Here is an 18,430-nt window from a genome sequence, read left to right as displayed (position 1 = left end):
TAAACAGATCTATAAAAGTGTACTCAATTTCTTTATGGTATTAGTGAAGTTATATCACAATAATGTAATGGCATGGAATTATGCAGATGCTTGGGTCAAAGATGATGAATTGGTGATGTTGTGTGAAATGAACATTGAATGACAGAATAACAAAATGAACCCAGTAGGTCGGACTCTATTACAATACATGTGTATGAGCTTGGGGAGGGGGGTCTTATTGATGCTCATTAGAACAAATATTTCTAAATTCAGAAATGAACCAGAATCAACAAGTTAATGTGCTAGCCTACTTCCCTGGAGGAGTCTTCTAGGGTTTCTGAGGTGAGTAGTCAGGAAGCAGGTCTAGTGATGCTTGATGGGAAGTATAGGTAGACAGATGGAATCCTCAGCTGCTTCTCAAACCCAAAATTGATGTGATGATTAGCTGTTATGTAATATGAGATATGTAATACTATTGTAGGCTTCTGTCTAGATTACTGTGGAGCTAGCTAGTAGGTTATATCATACCCCAGCAGGTACTGATATTTCCAGGTTGGGATAGGTGAATGTTCTGGATTTCAATTTGTATTTATGCCAATGAAAAATATTCAAATATCGACAAAGGCCTAGAACAGAATTCATTCTCTCTCTCTCTCTCTCTCTCTTTCTCTCTCTCTCTCTCTCTCTCTCTCTCTCTCTCTCTCTCTCTCTCTCTCTCTCTGAATGAGTGAGTGTTGTTTCTGGAGTGTTCTATTACTGAGGTACATTTCCAGCCCTGAAACTTTTAAATTTGGATCCATTGTTTAAAAATTCTTATACCAAAGACTTATTATATTACTACAGAAGCAATAAGAAAAGTAGTTAGCTATTTTCTGGTGTAATCTAAGCCAGTTACCAAACAGAAAGAGGATGTATTGATTTATTGGAGGCAAGTGGACCTATATGCTGTGTGCCCATAATAGTCTCTTCTGTATCTGTGAGTGATTCCATGTCAAATAGTGAAATTTAATGGCAAGAACACAAATTTAAATGTTGCAATTATGTGATCATAATGGCATTGTTTTACATTGATGTCATAACTGTGAATTATATTAGCAATCAGCTTCATCTTGTGTACAAATTTACCAATTTGCCTTTTCTGTAAAATGCCTGTGGGCCCTTTAAATAGTACTGTCCTTTCAGTTTGTCCCAAGATAAACTTTGTCAGTAGTAAGCATGAAGAGGAATTAGAGGAGAAATATTTATTTTTATATATTTACATTTATAAGAACACACATTCATTTTCCCCACCTTCCTGGTGTACTGGCAAAAAAATATAAAAATGTATTGAAAAAATTACATTTTTAAAAGAAAGACTTTATCTTGTGTGCTACTAAGAAGGCTCACATGCACATATCAGATACAGAAGAGGTTTGTAAGAGCCCTGTAGATTGAAGATATTTTTTTACACTGCTCTGGTATCTCAGGTTTTTGTACAACCAGTGTCAGCATACGACAGCTTGTTACTTTTGTCTTTCCTATCTGCACTCTCGCTGTCTCTCTGACACCATTAGAACCTCCAGTACAATGGTCATTAGGAGTGTTGAGAATGTCAAACAATGAAAAGGAAAATAAACCCCCAAATTTAGCAGAAAGTTTTCAGCCTTTCACTTTCCTGGACCATGTTAGCAACATCTGCTATATACAGGCTCACCTTCATGTGTGTGAAGTGCCCCGCTGCTTCCTGTGTGCTGAATTTGAAGCTTTGTGTCTGTGTCTATTGAATAAGACTATGATATTTTCCTAATGTGTTTTTAATATGCTAAATTATCTTGACATATTTTGAACGATAAATTATCTTGCATCCTTCTTAATAAATGTCCTTATATACTCCTTATATATTATTTTTTTCACTTATTGCTGAATTTTACTTACTAATTAATTTATTGAGAATTTTTTATGTCTATCACATGAAGGATATCGACCTAGGCTTTCTTATTTTTCAATGTGTATTGTATACAATACCTAATGTGTTGTTAGGTTTTTAGTGTCTTCATAACATGGTTTGAGAAGTGTTCCCCTTTAAACTCTCGTTTTCTTTTCCTTCATTGTTAATTATTAGATGCATTTAAAATTAGGCTAATTAATGGTAATTATACAAAGTAAATGTGTTGCATTATGACATTTTCATTGATGTATAAAGTGCACTTCACCCACACTCAGCACTTTACACACCTCTTATCCTCTTCCTCCATAGTCCTGTTCTCCTTTCATGAATTTTCACATTCAGATCTAGTGTCCAAATATGAGAAGACACAACTTTTGTCTATCTGAATTTAGCTTCTTTTGCTTAATATAACAATCTCCAGATCATCCACTTTCTTGCAGATGATATAATTTCATTCTATAAGGCAGATGGCTCACTAACATTCCATTGTGTAGAAAATCACATTTCATTCATTTCATTCATCCATTCATTTATTAATGTGGCCATAGGTTAATCCTGTATCTTGACAGTTTTGAATAGTACCACCACAAACAAATGTGCATGCTGCCTTTCATTTTTTTGGTTTACTCATGAGTGGCACATTGGGAAAATGTAGCATTAGCTTTTATTTTATTTTAAAAATTATGTTGTGTGTATATTTGTGTGCACACATGCACATTCATGTCTGTGAATGTGGGCATGTGCATAATGATCCTATGGAGGCTGGTGGACAGCCTTAGGCGTTGATTCTCTCCTTTCATCGTGTCTGAGACAGTGTGTCCTTGTTTTGTTTTGTTTTTTCCCTATGCCATACAGGCCAGGCAAGCTGGCTTGTGAGCTTCCAGGGTTAACTCTACCTCGAATCTCCTTGTAAAAGCCTGGAAGTTACAGGTGCTCATGCTACACATTCAACTTTCAGTGTGGGTTCTAGGGATTTGAATTTAGTTCCTCACACTTGTTTGTAAGTGTTGGCAGGGACTTGTAGCCACAGAACTGTCTCCTCACCACTAACTCTCATTTTCTATAAGCTTGCATAAAATGATGATCATTTTCTTTTCTATCATTTGACAAATTTTGCCTGTAAAACCTTGATCAATAGTGCTTTTTTTTTTGTCCTACTGTTCTGGATTTTTTTTTTTTTTTTTGGTTTTTTCGAGACAGAGTTTCTCTGTATAGCCTTGGTTGTCCTGGAACTCACTCTGTAGACCAGGCTGGCCTCGAACTCAGAAATCCGCCTGCCTCCCAAGTGCTGGGATTAAAGGCGTGCGCCACCACTGCCCGGCCTGTTCTGGATTTTTATCACTTTTCCTGAATCTAATATAAATTCCTTCATCTTACACAATAGTCATTGGTGTTGGATGGAAGGAGGGAACTAGGTGGGAGAAGGGTTTTAGGAGGAGAACAAGAATGGAGAAAAGGTATAGAGAGAGGGGGTATTGGAGAGGGCTGAAAGTGAGAAGTCAGTCAGTGGGGGTGGGGGGTATCTCTGGGAGTAGCTGGAGACCTGGGACTGGTTATGTTCTGGGAAGTCTGTTAAGGGAGACTGTAGCTGAGACTCCTACCAGAGGAAGATGTAGAGACTGAAATGACCACTTGCCTACAGGAAGGACTTTCAATGGAGGGAGGGTGATATCAACCCACCCACAATACTTTTAACACAAAATTTGTCCTGCCTACAAGATACATAGGGATAAAGTGGGAACAGAGATTGAAGGAATGACCAACCAATGACTGGTCCAACTTGAAACACATCCTATGTAAGAGAGCCAATCCCTGACAGTATTAATGATATTCTGCTATGCTTTTGGACAGGAGCCTAGCATAAATGTCTCCTGAGTGGCTTCATCCAGCAGTAGATAGAAACAGATACAGAGACTCACAGTTGAACATCAGGTGGTGCTCTGGGAGTCTTGTGGAACAGTGGGGGATAGAAAGACCAGCTGTAGATGTCAAGGACACCACAACAAGACCTACAGAGTCAACTAACCTGAGTCCATAGGGGCTCACAGAGACTGAGCCACAACCAAAGAGCATGCAGAGGCTAGACTTAGACTCTGTACACATTTGTAGCAGATGTGCAGCTTGGTCTTCATATGGGTCTACTAACAATTGGAGCAGAGGCTGTCTCTGACTTTGTTGCCTACCACTGGATCCCCTTCCCCTAACTGGACTGCTTAGATGGGCCTCAGTGAGAGAAGATGCATTTAGTCCTCCTGCGGCTGGGTGTCCCAGGTTGGGGTTGTACCAAAGAGGGGCTTCCCCTTTTCTGAGAAGAAGAGGGTGTAATAAGGGGAGGAATTTGTAAGGATGGGACTTGCAGGAGAAGAGAGATGAGGGTTACAAATATAAAGAATATATATATTCACTTCAGTCCAAAATTTATATTCCTTCCTCTTATACCTAGGATACTATGCAGGGAGCCGCTGGCTGACAGCACTGTTATGTGTATGAGTGAGATTGCCCTACATAGATATTTCCATGTCTGTTCCAATGTCTTTCTTGACTCCATATTTACTGTGAAGTGCTCTTTGTGGTAAACTTAAGACATCTTGTAGACTGAGACTATCCTTCCTTTAGAACAGTATTTATCTCTGCAGCTGCAGAAATATGAAAATGAATAGATCCCATACTTTTGGGCTGGCGAGATGGCTCAGTGGTTAAGAGCACCAGCTGCTATTCCAGAGGCCACAAGTTTAATTCCAGCACCCACATGGTAGCTTACAACCATCTGTAACTCCAGTTTCAAGGGATCTTTACACCAATTTCTGGCCTCCATGCCATGCACACATGTGGCATGCAGACATGCATAGAGCAAAACCAGATATACACATACGACAAAAATAAATAATTAAAGCACAAAGAACTCCTTACTTTCTGAGTTTTTGTGCCCCCTTAATGCTAATGAGACATCCTGGCACCTTCTCTAATGTTACCTCATTTGAGAATCCTTGTCTGATCCCTACAGGCATAATTAGACAGTGTCTCTCTAAGGTGTTTCTCTTTCCAAGCTGTGGCCACCCATCCTTACTTGGCACTCACCCTTGCCTACAGTAGGGCTTTGTTCTGCTTTGATATGCAGCTTCTATGTGACCCAGTTTAAAATTTCTATGTTCTGACCCACGATCTTTTAAAACTATTTATTCTTCTCTCATAAATACATCTCACCACAGCCCCTCCCTCCATACCTCCAGCTCCCTCAGCTGTCCCCCCTAGATCCACTGCTCCTTTGTTTCCCTTCAGATAAGAGCAGGCCTCCCAGTGATATCTACTGAACATGGCATAAGATGCAATAAAACTAGGTACAAACCCTCATATCAAGCCTGGACAAAGGCAACCTAGTAGAAGGAAAGGAGTCCCAAGAACAGACAAAAGAATGAGAGTCACCCCCTCTCCCACTGTTTGGAGTCCCACAAACAACCCAAGCTAAACAACCACAGAGTGTATGCAGACTATCCCAGAATCTTAAGAGGAACTCAGACTTAAAAAAACCCTACATCATCAATTCAAGTAAAAAAAACCCTCTTGATTGTGTTTCGGTTATCCTTATTTTGATCTCTTGATGGTTTGTAGAATGTCCAACTGTATCTGAAAGTTTTGAGGGCTTCAGTCATGCAGCCCACGCTCTCACCTACCCAATACCCTTTTATTTACTTATTTATTTTTTATTTATTTATATATTTTATTTATTTATTTATTTATTTATTTATTTATTTATTTATTTATTTATTTGCAGCATCTCAGTGTTTGTTACAGTCCTGTGTTTGTCTGTCGTAGTTCCTCTGGTCTTTGTAGAGCTTTTGGCACTTTTCTTACTTTCATGTTCTGCTGGGTTTTTGTGCTGTTTTGGTTCCTAGTCTGTTTCCTGAAGTCTCAGAGTTGTCATAGCATTGTCTGTCAGTTACCAAGTGTCAATTCTCAGACAACAAGGCATTTTACATTAGGTTCATAACCTTGCACTGAAGAGCTCCAAACTCCGGAGACTCTTCCTCAAGTCTCAGTAAATCATGACCACCCCAAAATCACAAGAAACCATACCTGGATGCAATCAGCAGAGGTTTATTAGGGAAAGAGCTGGCAGCCAGCGGTCTGACCAGGTTCTCACGCTGGAGTCAAGGTCCGACCCCCACAGCCAGTCCTTGGAGGGTCTTAAAGGGAAAAACCACAAACCAGGGGAGTGGGAAGAGGGGTGAGGGGTTGTCAAGGATACAAAATATGAAAACAGTGGAACAATTCAGAGGTACTCACCCTAAATGATTAGTGTCATGTGGAAATCGCCCTGCATTCTTCTCAAAAATGTGGTTTTTACCATGCCATTGTGCCCTATCCTGCCATTTCAGATTACTATCTTTACTTTTTCCGGCTATAGCCCCACCTAGGTGGCAGCATCTTTATCTGTAGACAGGAATGTCTTCCTGCCTTGAGCCTCTCCTACCCATAGGTGGGAGAGGCTTGAGGAAAGTCTGCATTTTTCCTGCTCAGGTCTAAGGCGAAAAATCTACACATATTTCATAAAATGGCCTTTATAATTTTTCACTCTACAGCACTTACCTGAAATGCAATCTGCTATGTGTTCTTATTTCTTCAGGAAATGAGCAGTGTTCTATGAAAATGACTCTAGTAAGTAAATTATCAGATTCTTGGTACCTGAATCTGACCAGTCTTCTGAGATTTCTTTCTGATATGGCCTATGTTGACTCCTATCTTTCTGATAAGGGATTTTCAATATATATATATATATGTGTGTGTGTGTGTGTGTGTGTGTATGTATGTATGTATGTATATATGTGTAGGTAATTATGGCTGGAGAAGCAGGGTTCCTCACACCAGGCTGTGGGTAGTTGGCTGGGAACGCTCTGGGTTCCTCCAGGTGGGAAGTTAGGCATGGCTGCTGTGGCTCCACAGTTCCTCACTGTGTGGCCCCAATGACACGAGAAAGTCCATGGATTTTTACAGGCTTTAATGTCATGGCAGATGGTGGATGGATCTGGATGCATCCCCACAGAAACCCAGGGCAGACCTGAGTTAAATAGGGAGGGAGAGAGGGGGGAGGGGCTGGGGAAGCATGTTTAATTGGCTCCACCCTCTGGCCTTCAGGTACCTCATTAGTATGTAAATCTCTCTAGGGCCTGAGGCCTGTTCCTTGAGATTGTTGGCCATAGACCTCTCTGTGGGAGTGGTTGTTGGAGGGCTGAAGCTAAATGAAAAGAACCGGGGCCTGGGAGCAGAGCTGAACTCTTACCGCCCAGTAAGGTTCCAGGGTTCCAAGCTTGTGCTCGACCAAGCACCCAGCTGCTTCTCACAGCCCACCGCCCCACATATATGTGTGTATATATGTATATTTTCACACAATATATACATTTCTATTCTTCCTTTCTCTCTTTCTTTCTCTTTCTTTCTTTCTTTCTTTCTTTCTTTCTTTCTTTCTTTCTTTCTTCCTTCCTTCCTTCCTTCCTTTTTTTCTTTCTTTTTCTTTTCTTCCTTTCTTCTTTTCTTTTTACAACCCAAGTGCAGTCTCCTCTCCCTACTCTGTTCTCAGCCACTCCCCCCAACCTCCATGCTACCCCCTTCCTGCCCTGCCGAATTCACTCCTCCTCCATTTTTCTTCAGAAAAGTGCAGGTATCCCATGAGTATCAACCAACCATGGCATATCAAGTTGCAGTAAGACTGGAAGTCTTCTCTCATGTTGATGCTGGACAAGGCAACCCAGTAGGAAGAAAGGGTCCCTAAAGCAGGCAAAAGAGTCAGAGACAGCCCCTGCTCCCACTGTTATGAGTCTCATAAGAGGAACAAGCTACATAATTTGTTCCTCTTATACACCTATGGCTTAGGTCAGTCTCACACAGGCTCCCTGATTGTCAATTCAGTCCCTGTGAGCCTCTGTGAGACCTGATTGGTTGATTCTATGGATTTTATTGTGATGTCCTTGAGTTCTCTGGCTTCTACATAGCAGAATATCATTAGGGATCATTTTCTATTCTTAGTCTCTGGGATATCTAGCCTCTGGATCCTGGCCCACCAGGAAGTATCAGGGATGGGTTACCTCTCATGGCATGGGTCTCAAGCTAGACCTATCATTGGTTGGCTACTCCCACAATTTCTGCATTACCTTTTTCCTGCACATCTTGTAGGGCTCACAAATATTGTAGGACAAAGTGTCTGTGCCTGTGTTGACATACCAGTCCCTCTACTGTAACTCTTGCCTGGTTACACAAGATGCCAGTCCAGGTTTCTTATCCTCTATTGTTAAGAGTCTTAGCTAGGGTCACACTTGTGGTGGTTTTATTGCAGAAGATTTCTAGTTCACCCCAGAAATGCCCTTCTCTCCCAGATTCCAGTTGTCTCTCTCAGTACTCTCTTCTTCCATTCTCCCTGCAACCTGATCCCTCCTGTTTCAATATCCCCACCCTCAGCCCTTTCCCATGTCCCATCCACCCATGGTGTCTTATCTATTTCTCCTTCATTGAGAGATTCATGTGCTCCCCCTTGAACCCTTTTTGGGTATGTGGATTATAGCATGGTTATCCTATATTTTATGGCTAATATCTACCTATAAGTGAGTATATATCATGTTTGTCTTTCTGGGCCTGGGTTACCTCACTCAGGATAGTTTTTTCTAGTTCCATCCATTTGCCTGTAAATATCATGATGTCATTATTTTTCACAGTTGAGAAACACTCTATTGTGTAAATGCACATTTCTTTTTTTATTGTTTGATTGAGAGACATTTAGGTTGTTTCCAGTTTCTGGCTATTTTGAATAAAGCTGCTATGAACATAGTTGAACAAGTATCTGTTGGGGGACTATCTGGAACTGCTATTTATTTAAATACTAAATTTTCTACCACAAAATCTGGCTGCCCTAAGAAGAGCAAATTGCCATGCATACCAGCTTTTGTTGTGCAGACCTTGCTTTCCAATTTAAAACTACTGGTTAAATAATAATGTCTACAGCAGATTACTGGTGGGAATAGAGTTAGGAAGGTTTAGTTACCTGGCTGGTGGTTACAGGTAGGAACCATGAGGAGGAGAAAGAAGGAGCATGGAGGAGGAGAAGATGGGGGAGAACAGGAAGTCTATATTAGTTATGATGGATCAGCAGCACATGCCTGAGTGAAATTGCCCACTCTCCCAGTACACCAGATTGCTGGAGCAGAAATAATCCATGAAGATTTAAACAGCAAATATTTGGGGTACACAGCAGGGAAATGACCAGTCCAGCCATTAGAAAAGTAGATGAGGGATTACCTCCTGTCCCCAGTAATTGCTATTTTATCATCTTTGAGCTGAGAATCTTCTTCTCATATTTCTATTATTTTTAGGTTTGCTCTTTTTATCATGTTCCAGATTACTGGGATGTTTTTATATTTGACACTTTCTTTGACTGATCTATCAATTTCTTCAATTGTATTTTCTACTCCTGAGATTCTCTGTCTATATTCTGTTGGTGATGCTTGTGTCTGTACTTGCTGGCTTATCTAACATTTTTATCTTCTGGAGTCCCTCAGTTTGTATTTTCTTTATTTCTTCTATTTTCATTTTTAGGTCTTGAACAGTTTTCTTCATCTCCTTCACATGTTTGATTGTATATTCCTTTTTTCTTTTTTAAAGATTTATTTATTTTAAGTATGTGAGTACATTGTTGCTGTCTTCAGACACACCAGAAAAGGGCATCAGATCCCATTACAGATGGTTGTGAGCCACCATGTGGTTACTGGGAATTGAACTCAGGAACTCTGGAAGAGCAGTCAGTGCCTTTAACCACTGAGCCATCTCTCCAGCTCAATTGTGTGTGTGTGTGTGTGTGTGTGTGTGTGTTAGGGGATTTATTAATTTCCTCTTTAAGAGCATCTATCATCTTCAAAAGATTCAATTTCAGGTAATTTTCTTGTGCTTCAGCTGTGTTAGAATATCCAGGGCTTCCTGTAGTAGGATAGCTGGGCTCTGATGGTACTATAGTGACCTACCTGTTGTTGATTGTGTATTTATGCTGGCCTCTAGTCATCTAGGATTCCTAATACCATTGTGGCCTCCACTAAAGCAGAATTCACCTGCTGGAGTTGTGTGTCAGGAGGAATATGTTGTTGATTGTGTATTTATGGTGGCCTCTAGTCATCTAGGATTCCTAATACCATTGTGGCCTCCACTAAAGCAGAATTCTCCTGCTGGAGTTGTGTGTCAGGAGGGATATGGAGCCTAGGTGAGGGAGTGCTGTTTGGAAACTGTTCAGCTGGCTTTAAGGAGTGTTAGCAGGGGTGGGTGAGGTCTTACCTGGGGTTCCTAGTGCCAGTGTAATTTCTTGAGAAGCATAAGACTCCTGCTGGAGTTGGGAGCTGGATATGGAGCCTAGGGGAAGGGGGCAAGGGATTATCATTCTGAAGAAACAAAAATATGTCTTAATCCTAGCTGTAAATTTATATGCATTCTGGGCATGGTAATGGCTGGCTTTAATCCCAGCACTGTGGAAGTAGAGGCAGGCAGATAGCTATGGATTCAAGGACAGCCTGGTCTACATAGCCAGTTCCAAGTCAGTCAAGACTGCATGAGATTCTGTCTCAAAAAATTGTTTCTATGTATGTCTTACTTAGGGGTTCTATTGCTGTAATAAAATACCATAACCAAAAGCAAGTTGTGGAGGATGAGTTTATTTCACTTACATCTCTCAGTTCACAATCACCAAGGGAAATCAGGACAGGAACATGAGAAATAAGCCAGTAAGCAGCACTCTTTTCCATGGTGTTGCTGCCTGCAGCAACAGCTGAACAGGTTCACCTGCAAGAGAGGCTGAGAATAGGGAAACGGGCGGGAGGAGATGAAGCCAAGACAAAGTTCTCTGATCAAGGCTCGAAGTTTAATAATTTGCTTTCACATATAAAGGGGAAGCCCCACCCTCCAGAGTCTCTTCTCGGTTCAGCCCAGGGGCTGGGCAAGGAGATAGCAGTCCGGAAGGTGTCAAGGCTAGCTCAGCAGGCAGTTTATTCTTCTTAGCTCAGGTAGCAGGCTCCAAGGCGCCAAGGCTGGTAATGCAATGCATCTCCTAGGTCCTACTGTTGCTTGGTCTATTGTGGTAAATGACTTTGCAGGCCTGCTCAGGCCTGGGGGAAGGGCACACCATGGTTTGCTCAACTTGCTTTCTTATAGATTCTAGGACCACCCACTTAGGAATGGCACTGCCCACTGTAGATGGGCCCACTCACATCAATCAAAGTTCACCATAGGCTTTCGTATACATCAATATGGTGAGGACATTTCCTGAATTGAGATTCCCTCTCCCCAGATAACTCTAGCTTGTGTCAAGTTACTATAAAACTAGCCAGCACAATGAGTTTGCTCTCATTTCTTTTTAAGGCTTCAAAGCAAAAAAAAAAAAAAAAAAAAAAAAAAAAAAAAAAAAAAAAAAAATCATTTTCCCTTGTTAGAAAATTCTTCCTGGATTTGGAAAATCTGTGAAGATTGAGGCAAGCCATCATATATCTTTTCCTCTGAAGGCTAAACATACAGTTCTCCAATTCTTTCCTGTCAAATGTAACATCCAAATCTTCCATAGTCCTAGATAACTTCTATCTCCAGTAGGTTGATCTGCCCTATTTATACTAAAGGTGATTTAATGGTTTAGAAGTGAGTAAAGTATAGAAAGGCCAATTAAAAGGCTTGAGTTGTTAGATATGGGGGAACAACACCTACAGCACTTGGCTTAGTCTTGGACCCATCATTGCAACATTAGGCATAGGACCATTGGCATATTCTCTGGCCAAATTCTCCCTTACATCAAAGGCTTATACACATTCATCTACTCTTCTCATGGTTCTTCCTGACCATCTGGGGTTCTCCTTGGTAATGTTCTGTGCTGCTTCCAAGGCTATTTACTCCTTCCCATTGCCCTGTTTTTTTTTTTTTTTTTCTTTAGAATCTTGGACTAGATTGTTCTAGATTATCACTAGGTTAGGTGATCCCAGTATCCATGACAACAATCCTTTCTTTGTCTCTGGATGCAGAATCTTGGGCCCTTCTTGCTAAGACACCCTGGAATATGCCGTTCAAAATATTCCCTACTGGGGCTGTTCTCATGGGACTCAGTAAAAAGAAAAGGTATTGTTAGACTTTTGTTTGAAGAGAAGGTAGAAATATTAATTGGTATCTAGATGGTTGAAAATTCACTTTGGATCCCTACAGACAATATCTCAAAAGCATTCTATTAAATACTCTATGTTGGGGGCCTGACTGGTAGCTTAACCTCTTACCCTTCTGTAGGTCAATCAACGCAGTTCTTTGGTGAGTAATGGCTCAGGGTAGGAAGAGATACTTATAAAGGCTATATCAATATTTTAACTGTCCTATAGTTTGGGTAATCTGATTGTCTATAGTGAAGTGGCATGCTCTTAATGTTTAAAATTTAAAGAACATAAGTAATATTATATACTGTGTTAGAAGCCTAGTTGGACCTCTGTGTGGTGTTTTATGGAATAGACAAGAAACGAGTATTTGAAAATTGCTCAGCAAAGCACACAGTTCAGTCCTGGATTAGGAGACTTTGCTCCTTTTTGATGCCTAGGAGACTAGTCACAGAAAAACATTTATGAAGGCAATCTGGAATTGATATTTCTCTGGTTCTTTAACCCTTTTCCTCTTTTTTCTTACTTCCTTGATTTGACTCCTGAAGTACATGGATAAAATAGTTATATTTTTTGGTCCTAAGGCTACCAGGTGTAGTTATTTCTAACAGTTTCCCGAAACACAGAGGCTTAAGGATGGACTGTTTAAAGGATAACTTGAAGCGGATAATCAGAGTCACACTTCTCTTTAACCTCTATTCCTTTCACCCTGGGAGCGATTAGAAGAGTAGTGTACCACTGGGAAGGGAGAGGGGAGCATGATGGGTGGGAGTGGGTACAGTATTTTTGATCCGGTAACTCCCGTTACTACATCCTGTCTTTAAATCCCCCAAATTTCTTCCTTTTAGCCAGAGTGCTTCTAGCAAATCATTTATTACTTACAGTCCAATTAAAGTGCTATTTTCAACATTTGACTTTTTTTATATTAAATCTCACTCAATTTTCACTATGCCCTTCAAGGGCAGATTTTAATATAAGCATTTCACATGTGAGGAAACCTACTCAGAGGTTTGAAAATGCCTAGGTGCTTTTCTTAATGTGAACATAGCTGACATATCAGAAAAGATGGATTTTGACTCCCAGTGCACTCTATTCTGTAAACTTGGAACTCCAGGTCACTCTGTATCCCCCATGTTCTGGCCTTCCCAACTGTTATTATCACACAGTCTCCTTGGTCGCTCTGGTTGAAAGAAAGGAAAATAATTATATATTTTCCATTATAAGGAGAGGCAAACTCCTTGGCCACTTTAAAACTGATTTCTTGAAGTACATTCCAAGATGACTTCTGTTTCTTTTATCCCTCACTTTTGTCATCATTGGGGCTATAAGATCAATGGCTATCCCTTTCACACCTATCGTGTGATTCACTTTCCTTACACACAAAGCTTTCACAGATCCTGACTATATACACACATACACACATACACACACACACACACACACACACACACATACATACATACATACACACACACACATACATACATACATACACACACACACATACATACATACATACACACACACACACATACATACACACACACACACACACACACACACATATATATACATATATATATATGTATATATATATATATATGTATATATATATATATATACATATATATATATATATATATATATATATGCTAATCTTGGCAGTCAAGTAACATCAGGAAGACTGAGATGCTTTTAAGTGAAAAGTTTTCCCAGATGTTCATATTCCAGAAAATTTCAGGGGTGTGGGGACATTTATGCAGACATGTGTGTGACACTGGTTCACTTATTTCTTCCTAGATTGCTGTGTCTCTAATAACACACAATGATGACATTTATTAGGGAGCATCTTGAGAACACAGATTATGCTGCAAACTGTTGCTGTGGTAACATCAGATAACTTTATACTCCACTCTCAGTAGGTAGCTATGATACATTCTTTGACTTTTATGTTACCTATGTGTCCAAGAGCTTCTGTTTACTCCAGGTCACTGAAATGCTATATGCCAGCACACTCCTACCTTGAGGAGTGAGGGATGTGGCAGGTGAGGCAGACAGTCACTGAGATATTGGGCCGTGAAACAAATGAATAGGAGTAGAATAATACAAGGAACGATCTGATCAGCATTGGAGACTCCAGGGATTGCAGAATATTCTTTAATGTTGGCAGAAAAAAAAAAAATGTGGAAGAGTGAGTAGCCTCTACATGAAGACTTAGTAGGTGTTAGCATTTTTGGCAGTTTTAGGTGGTCAGCAGATTAACATTTGATGACACTAAAGCTGAGTATAATTACATCAAGTACCAGCATTTGGAGTATGAGTTTGGCAGAAAAGATTTTAAACTGATAATAGTTACTTGATATGCATTCACAGCTATATAAATTAGCCCAGAAGACACACGTTGTGGATCTAAGCTTTGAATCTGGTTTCTGAACTTCTCACCAATGTATTCCCCACTCTTACCCTTCTGATCTGAAGATGTTCAGCAATATTGAATAAATTGAGAATTATTTTTGATCCTTTCTTTAGAACTAACTGTGAAGTAAAAGTGATGTGGTGATGGTGTTGATATCAGTATGACTGTATAGCCTGACTTTCTAATAATCTGCATTCATTGGTTATTGTATCTTCGCCTTTCTTTACAGTGGCTCTTTTTTCTTTGTGTGGGATAGCAACCATGATATTTTCCAATAATTCACATCTCCTTCCACATACTTTCTTCTTGACTGGCATCCCAGGACTGACTGCTGCCCATGTTTGGATATCCCTTCCCTTCTGCTTCATGTTTGTTCTGTCACTAACTGGGAATGCAGTTCTGCTTTCTCTCATCTGGATAGAACACAGGCTCCACCAGCCCATGTTTTTATTTCTTGCAATGCTCTCTTTTGTTGACCTGGTCCTTTCACTCTCCACTCTGCCCAAGATGCTGGCTATTTTCTGGTTTGGTGCCACAGCCATCAGCTCCTATGCCTGTCTATCCCAAATGTTTCTTATCCATGCATTCTCTGCCATGGAGTCAGGGGTGCTGGTGGCCATGGCCTTGGACCGCTTTGTGGCTATCTGCAACCCATTACATTATGCAACCATCCTTACCCCTGAAGTTGTCGCCAAGATTGGAGGCCTTGTGGCACTTCGAGGTGTGGGTTTAACCATCTTCTTTCCAAGCCTGGCCTGTCGACTGTCTTACTGTGGTTCACACACAATTGCTTACACTTACTGTGAGCACATGTCAGTGGTGAAGCTGGCCTGTGGGGCCACAACTGTGGACAGTCTCTATGCTTTTGCTGTGGCTATCTTTCTTGGTGTGGGGGATGTGGCCTTTATTGCCTATTCTTATGGACAGATTGTGAAGACAGTGTTGCATTTTCCTTCACCAGAGGCACGTGGTAAAGCTGGAAGTACATGCACAGCCCATGTCTGTGTCATCCTCTTCTTCTATGGACCCGGCTTTCTTTCTGTGGTCATGCAGCGTTTTGGGCCATCCACAGCCTCCGCTGCCAAGGTCATCCTTGCCAATCTCTACTTGCTTTTCCCCCCTGCTTTGGACCCCATTGTATATGGGGTTAAGACCAAGCAGATCAGAGAGTGTCTGTTCACAATTATAGGTTCCAGGAAGATTGAACCCACTTGACTGTCATTTTTGTCAACTGGACCTCAGGGGTCATGATGGCCTTTCTCCATAGATTAGAAGCTCTACTGACCAGGTCATTTGCCTGGTGGGGACAGAAAGCATCCTGGGATATTGTAAGATGGGAAATCTCTTCTGGGGTCTCTGATGTTTGCATTTTGAAACACAAGACTAAGAAAGGTGTGAAATCTCAGTTATTCATTAAACAAGTATCCTTTGGATCTTTTTCTTCAAAGAGTTGATATTTTCTGTTGATGATATAGATACATCAGATAGTTAAGAAATAGAATATTAGCTGGGCATGGAGATACAGGAGGGAAACTGAAGCAGAAGAATCATGCACTTGAGGTCAGCCTACACAAAAGTACACTAGGCTACACAAAAAGTGAACTCTAATAGGGATACATAGCAAGACCATGTCACACACACAAAAGGATTTTTACCCATCTGGCATTTAGTGAGAGCTGTAAATTAGATGCTTACTCTGGACATTTGAGAAAATGAGGCAGCTTTCACCATGTAGCATGTATACTCAGCCTATACATGGGAGCAAAGAGAGCCTTTCTGCTGGTGAAACTCAGGCTTCAGAGAAGTATCAAATTATAGCAATATCTTGAGTTTGAGTTAATAAGAAAACACTTTAGACCAGTGGTTCTCAATCTGTGGATTGCAACCCTCTGAGGGTCAGATGTCCCTTTCACGGTGTGTGTGTGTGTGTGCCACAGCTTTAGGAAGATTGAGAACTAGTGTTTTAGACTCTTCATGCCCCACTTGATTCCAGAATTGCAAATGAAGCCTGTTTATTTTTTCCTCTAATACTATATATTTTTAACTCTTGAGAATAATAATGAACATTCTTTATTTTCTCATTTTTGAGTCCAAAGAGTAGAGACTAAAGCATAAAACTTTATTGTTCACAGTAATTTTTCTTGATTCTCATCCTATTTATTTATTTTCTCTCTTCATTTCTAGTCCTCTCACTTATTTCCGCACAAACTCCTCCCATCCCCACTCACTTTAATGCATTTGCTGTATGTTTAATAACATTACATGTCCTTAAAATACAATACATAGTATTTCCTTTGTGTTATGTATTCTGTATTCGGAAGTGTCCCCCCTTTCTTTAATGAACTGCTTTAGCAATAGCACCCTTTCCATCAGCCATATAAGTATAATATGTGTTTTGGAATAAATGAGTGAATAAATAAATTTTTATAACAACAGTGAGTGTTCAGTGTATTTTATTGAAATAAAATAAACCATTATCCTTATTATACTTCAAATACTAGTGTCTTTCCCATTGCATTTGTCTTCTGGTCTTCTCCATTTCCTCTTCCTCTCCCTAAGATCATTTTCTTTTATATTATTTTGAGTATTTCTCAGAATTTCAGCATGTTACTGAGATGAAGATCTGGGGGACAGTTGGAATAATTTCAAGATTATGCAGGTGGATTCTGTAGGTGGGTGAAGGGTTATCTCCAAGGAAATTAGAGGTCTCTGAGGACTTTGGATTAAGTCTTTTGCACAATCCCCTGAATATGTTGGATTAATGACAAACATTGTTAGTAAAGGCAGATCCTGGGTGCTAAGCTCTTACACTGTGGTTCTTGAGAATTGTTGAGGTTTGATCTTTTGCTAAGTATTGTAATGCTAAATTCTATACCTAAAGGTCTAGGCCTACCAGTGCCTTTTTATGTTTACAAGCTTTTGTTGTGCAAACCATGTTCACTGATTTAAAACTATTTGTTAAATAAAATAGAAAACAGGCAGTTAATGAAGGGATTAGAGATAGGTGGGTTTGAAGTGACCTGTTTGGAGAAGGAGAGACCAGGGGGTGAAGGAGGAAGAAGAGAGAGGAGAGAAGCCTTCCCTCAAGCATCTGTGTGGGGAGAGGAACCATGAGCACACGGCCAGGAGAAACAAGTATATGAGGCACACCACTGGGGAGGTAGCCAGGCCTGCAGTTATAAGAGTAAAATAGGGGTGACCCCACCCCCAGTAATTGGCTGTTGCCAATTTTATATAGAATTGAATAGAATTGCATAAAATTTAGCATTACAATACATAGCAATAGATCAAACCTCAGTAATTCTTATCAGAACTTTAAGTCCCCGGAAAAAGAAATTATAGAAGATATTAGAAGATGGAAAGATCTCCGATGCTCATGGATAGGTAGGATTAACATAATGAAAATGACTATCTAAATAAAAAGCAATGTACAGATCCAATGTAAATCAAAATTCCACACAATTCTTTATAGAACTTGACAGAGCAATTCTCAACTGTTGGAAAAACAAAAACCCAGGATAGCTAAAACAATCCTGCATAATAAAATGTCTCGGAGGTATCACCCTCCCTGACCTCAAGCAGCACTTCAGTGAAATAATAATAAAAACTGCATGGTATTGGTATAGAAACAGATAGGTTGATAAATGGAATCTAGTTGAAGACCCTGAAATAAACCCACACACCTATGGATACTTGAGCTTTGACAAAGAAGGCAAAGCCATACAATAGAAAAAAGAAAGCATCTTCAACAAATAGTTCTAACTAGAAGTCTGCATATTGAAGAATGCAAATAGGTCCATATCTATCACCCTGCACAAAACTGAAGTCCAAGTGGATCAAAGACCTCAACATAAAACAAGATACACTAAATCTAATGGGACAAAAAAGTGGGGAATAGCCTTGAACTCATTGGTACAGGAGACAACTTCCTGAACAGAACACCAATGGCTGAGGTTCTAA

General features: G+C 40.2%; 1 protein-coding gene across 1 annotated transcript; it reads left to right on the top strand.

Moving 5' to 3' along the window:
* The first annotated feature begins 12,094 nt into the window (after positions 1-12,094).
* Positions 12,095-16,905, top strand: LOC117705297 (olfactory receptor 52K1-like). Its single transcript, XM_034497827.2, has 2 exons — positions 12,095-12,214; positions 14,700-16,905. Exon 2 carries the CDS (start codon positions 14,732-14,734, stop codon positions 15,683-15,685), a length of 954 nt encoding a protein of 317 aa, XP_034353718.1. The 5' UTR covers positions 12,095-12,214; positions 14,700-14,731; the 3' UTR covers positions 15,686-16,905.
* Positions 16,906-18,430: the final 1,525 nt, after the last annotated feature.

The sequence above is a fragment of the Arvicanthis niloticus genome, chromosome 1 (assembly GCF_011762505.2).
Source record: "Arvicanthis niloticus isolate mArvNil1 chromosome 1, mArvNil1.pat.X, whole genome shotgun sequence".
NCBI classification, from domain to species: Eukaryota; Metazoa; Chordata; class Mammalia; order Rodentia; family Muridae; genus Arvicanthis; species Arvicanthis niloticus.
The sequence above is the reverse complement of the archived record's forward strand: the minus strand, read 5'-3'. Positions and strand labels throughout refer to the sequence as shown.